Source organism: Barbus barbus (genome assembly GCF_936440315.1).
Source record: "Barbus barbus genome assembly, chromosome: 19".
In the NCBI taxonomy this organism is placed as follows: Eukaryota; Metazoa; Chordata; class Actinopteri; order Cypriniformes; family Cyprinidae; genus Barbus; species Barbus barbus.
In genome coordinates this window covers 23,626,584-23,630,759 of record NC_136747.1, presented here as the reverse complement: position 1 = coordinate 23,630,759, position 4,176 = coordinate 23,626,584, and the positions used below count along the sequence as shown (strand labels likewise).

Genomic DNA, 4,176 nt, shown 5'->3' with positions numbered 1-4,176 from the left:
CTAACTTTACTGGGCAATATGGACGAACATGTTCAATAGTTTTTTCTTGGCAAAAATTTTAAAGTTCTTCACGCCTATACAAAACATGACATTTAAATTTACCTATACTGTGAAACTTAACTATCTCCAGTCTACACTATATAAATATATAATCAGTGTTTTTTTGGGAAAGTTACTTTGGAAATGTAATAGATTACAGATTGCAAGTTGCCTTATTTAAAATGTAATTAGTATTGTAAATATTTCAATTACTTTATTAAAGTAACATTACATTTGATCAGGCTACTTTTTGATTACTTTTCTAAATTTCTAACAAAGGTTTTCAACTGATAATCATTTTCAAACCTTTGAACCAGGCAGGGTTAACTTTACAGTAGCACTCGACACTGATTACTGTCAGATTTTCAGAATCCTTCACTATTTGAATTAAGATTAATAGTTTATTTTTAAAGAACTGCCACCACAAACTATCTACTCTGAGATCATTCAGAGGTTAAATACAGATTTAAAATCAGAAGGAATAGTTTAATAGCTACTGTTTTTGAAGTCAAATCTTTGCATAGCTATGACAGGAAACAGGAAAATAAAGCATATAGGCCTACATAATACTAAATCGGGACTAAAACATCTATCGAATAAACGTGTCTGTATCCTAAACTCCTGAAACATTGGTTACATGTAACTAGTTACTCCCCAACACTGTAATAGACAGAAGTTGTGGAATACAATTAACACTAGCCTACATTTATTACCCACAGTATTATTGAAGAGAAACCTCGTTTGTTGTCTCCGGTCTGAGCGGTCTGTATTCGCGCGCCCTCTACTGCCCTGTATAAAATCTGTACTCCGTTAAGACACCTTACTTACCATTAAAAAAAACTTGGCACCAATCGGCCGCCCGGCGTCTCCATCCCGCTGGAATCTCAGGAATACAAAGTTCTTATCTCGCTCCACACGTTGCTTGTCGGTGACTATTAACAAACAGCATTGTGTTCGCGTGAGCGAGCGGGCGGGAGGCGGAGAACGCGCGTATATAAGCGCTCCTGTACAGGAGTGTGTGCTCTGGATTATTGAAAGATGCAGGAGTGCATTCAGAAGACTGCAGTTTAATAGTGCAAAACAGACCCTTTTTAGCAGTTTGCAAATTTGTTGGATTATTACAGTTTGTGCGGAATCAGGGACTTGCATAAGATTAAATAAAATGGATTTGAGGATTGTTTTCCCAGTGTTGTCCATGCTGTCATCTGGAATTTTTGACTTGGGTATGTACTTACTTTACATCCGATATTTGTGTTAAAGATTATTTGAGTGCTTTTTAAATAGTTTTCTTAATTGCTGTTAAAAGTTTTTTTTTAAGTTTAACATTAAGTATTAAACATCTGTAATGTGTCGAAATACAAACCTAAAAGTGCAGGTGTGATTAAGTATAAGAGTAGTGCTTTATGGCCTTGCTTAAGCAACTTATAAACACATGCAAGATAAAGTTTTATTATTCTTGTAGACTATATTATGATCGTCACTGACATTTTTAATTGAGCGTGACAAATTCAGCTTTTCCGGTCCATCAAACACAGTTTTGCAACTTCAGAGTGTAAAAATCATAGTGCGTGTTTGTAGGTAGAATACTTTATATTGCAAAACCTTATGAATTCAACATAATTTTATGATTTTAGCTTCTCCAGCATCTTTGGGTTATGGCACAGCACAAGGCACATCAATCTCTGTGCGACACTCCAGGACTAAGAGGTGTTCCTGTGCAAGTTTTATGGATAAAGAGTGTGTCTACTTTTGCCACCTGGACATAATATGGGTCAACACACCAGAGTAAGTCATTATATTTCATGACTTAAAAAGAAACTAAATAAATCTGTAAATCATTATCGAAGGATGGCATGACTAAAATTGTTTTCTAATTATTTTTTTCTTTCCCCCAGGCGAACAGTGTCATATGGACTTGGAAACGCTCCACGTAAGAAGCGCTCAGTAAGAGAACCTGTTGTGCCCAAGTCACGCTGCAAATGTGCAGATAGCCAAGACAACACATGCTCTTCATTCTGTCAGCCGAACAATGCGTAAGTACACACACTGAATGCTAACAACATGAGTGTCATCATAGTTCAAAGCCAGATAGTTTTAATCTCAAAACCAATTTCAAGGTCAAAAGACTTACTGGTTAAGAAAATATTTGGGACACACTTGTTTTCCTGAGCACGGGCTGTGTGGGAACCTCAGTAATGATCTAAGGCATAATAGCTGTCATTGCATGAATTGACGAACTTGCAGAAACAGGTTTTAGTTCTATTTGTAGACTTTTATCAAACTTGTTCAGGAATTGACTGCTCATGTCTCATATGAACTTTCTTTTTTAGGCATAAAGCAGCATCAGACAAGGCAATCCATGCCGCCCAGGGCCAAGATTGTGCTGAGAAGCAATGCAAACACAAGCTGGCAGACAAACAGACAAAGATTAAACGGTAAGACAAACCGCATACACTAAAAAAATATAGCAGCACATTCGCATACATTTAAGAAATAATTGGGTGCTTTAATTACAAGCCTCTGTAAGATTGATGTCTCTTGTGGCTGTTACAAATTACCTGTCATTAATGTTCATAACAACAGATATAAACATGTTAACTTTGAAAGTAAGACTGTAGTATAAAGTGGATTTTACTGTCGATGCAGATTTGGGGGCTCTAGAGTTGTTTTTTCATGTATACACACAACTACAACTAGTACTTGCCAGGTAAATCAGGTCAAGGGTTCTACCTGTGTTTGCTGTGATATTAACCTCATTGCTTTGTTTTTCTATAGAGTGAAAAACACAAAACAGATTGGTGACATCCTCTCCAGGGTGAGGGCCATCAAGAGGATCCATCTTCTCCTGGAGAAATGGCGAGTGAGGCGGCACCACAGGGCACGAGCGTGGACGTCCAAAAACGCTACCTCGTAGAGATCAGATCAAGCTCAGCTTTTGCCCTTTGCTGATCCACCACAGGATTTACCTGAATAAAAGGCTCCTCTCTGCTCATTCATCACACACGTCTTGTGTATTCATGCCATTGGGTGTCATCAGGTGTGTTGGAATACCTGCAGATGCAAGCATCTTGGATTGTGGTGTTTATCATGTGGTCTCCGCCCTAGGGGCGAGTCGGCATCAGTGTGGAGTTGTGGAGCTCAACGGGGTGAAAAACCAAGGAAGATGTTGACTAAAACAAATCAAACCTCAAATTATAAAGACTAACCTCTTTTAACCCTAAACGTTTCTGAACTAGACCTTTGGTGCATGGGATAACTAGTCGGACAAGCCAAGTGGGACCTTTAAATTAAACTGATTGCATATAAAGACTATGCATTGAAGATAATTGTTGCACAGGAGGAATATGCTGTAACTAAATTAAACTGGAATCAGGGATTCCAGGAACCTTAAGCGATGTGTGACGGCCATCAGAGGACACTGAACATCCAGCCACTACAAGCCAAAGAATCTTTCATGGATCTTGTTACTGGACTCATTCACTTTATTAACTGTAAAACAATGAAGCTCTGCAAATGCATCAATGGAATTTTTCACATTTATGTTAAATATTTATCTTTAGCCATATTGGCTAATAAGATTTTTCTCAATGTTATTTCTATGAAATGATCACATTTAATTGCCATTAATGTGGTAAACATTGTTAGGTAATAATAAATAGTTTGCATTATTTAAGCAACTGAAGTGGTTTGTGAATTTTTCAGTTTATTGTTTTACATCCCACTGAAATGTATGATTTCTTTTGTTCCAACATTAACATTTAATAGAACAGAATTATAAAAGACTAACATTAAACACTTTCAATAATATATCAATATATTAAAATATTAAAAAAATAGTAATAATACTTTTTAAAAATATAAAATATTTAATTTTAAATATATTTTTATTATATATATTTATATTTTTATATATATATATATATATATATATATATATATATTAATATATTAATATATATATATATATATATATAATTTTTTAATATAATTTATATATATATATATATATATATATATATATATATTATAATTTTTTATAATTTTTTTTTTTTTTTTTTTTGAAGAGCCCAAGAATGCTTCATAAAGCACAAACAAGCCTTTTCAAGCACATAAACAATCATGCATGAGTAGAACACA

The 4,176-nt window shown here is 34.9% G+C and overlaps 1 protein-coding gene across 1 annotated transcript; it reads left to right on the top strand.

The window, feature by feature from the left end:
- Positions 1 to 1,065: 1,065 nt before the first annotated feature.
- Positions 1,066 to 3,717, top strand: LOC306885005 (endothelin-3-like). Its single transcript, XM_079441311.1, has 5 exons — positions 1,066 to 1,262; positions 1,674 to 1,824; positions 1,935 to 2,072; positions 2,370 to 2,474; positions 2,815 to 3,717. The coding sequence occupies exons 1-5, from the start codon at positions 1,202 to 1,204 to the stop codon at positions 2,951 to 2,953; spliced, it is 594 nt and encodes a 197-aa protein (XP_079297437.1). The 5' UTR covers positions 1,066 to 1,201; the 3' UTR covers positions 2,954 to 3,717.
- The last annotated feature ends 459 nt before the right edge of the window (positions 3,718 to 4,176 follow it).

What these genes read in the sequence shown, in the direction of transcription:
- LOC306885005 (XM_079441311.1), top strand. Translation starts at nt 1,202, where the DNA reads ATGGATTTGAGGATTGTTTTCCCAGTGTTGTCCATGCTGTCATCTGGA. An exon ending in TTCTGTCAGCCGAACAATGC is followed by an intron (nt 2,073 to 2,369) that starts GTAAGTACACAC and finishes TTTCTTTTTTAG; the next exon opens with GCATAAAGCAGCATCAGACA. An exon ending in AAACAGACAAAGATTAAACG is followed by an intron (nt 2,475 to 2,814) that starts GTAAGACAAACC and finishes GTTTTTCTATAG; the next exon opens with AGTGAAAAACACAAAACAGA.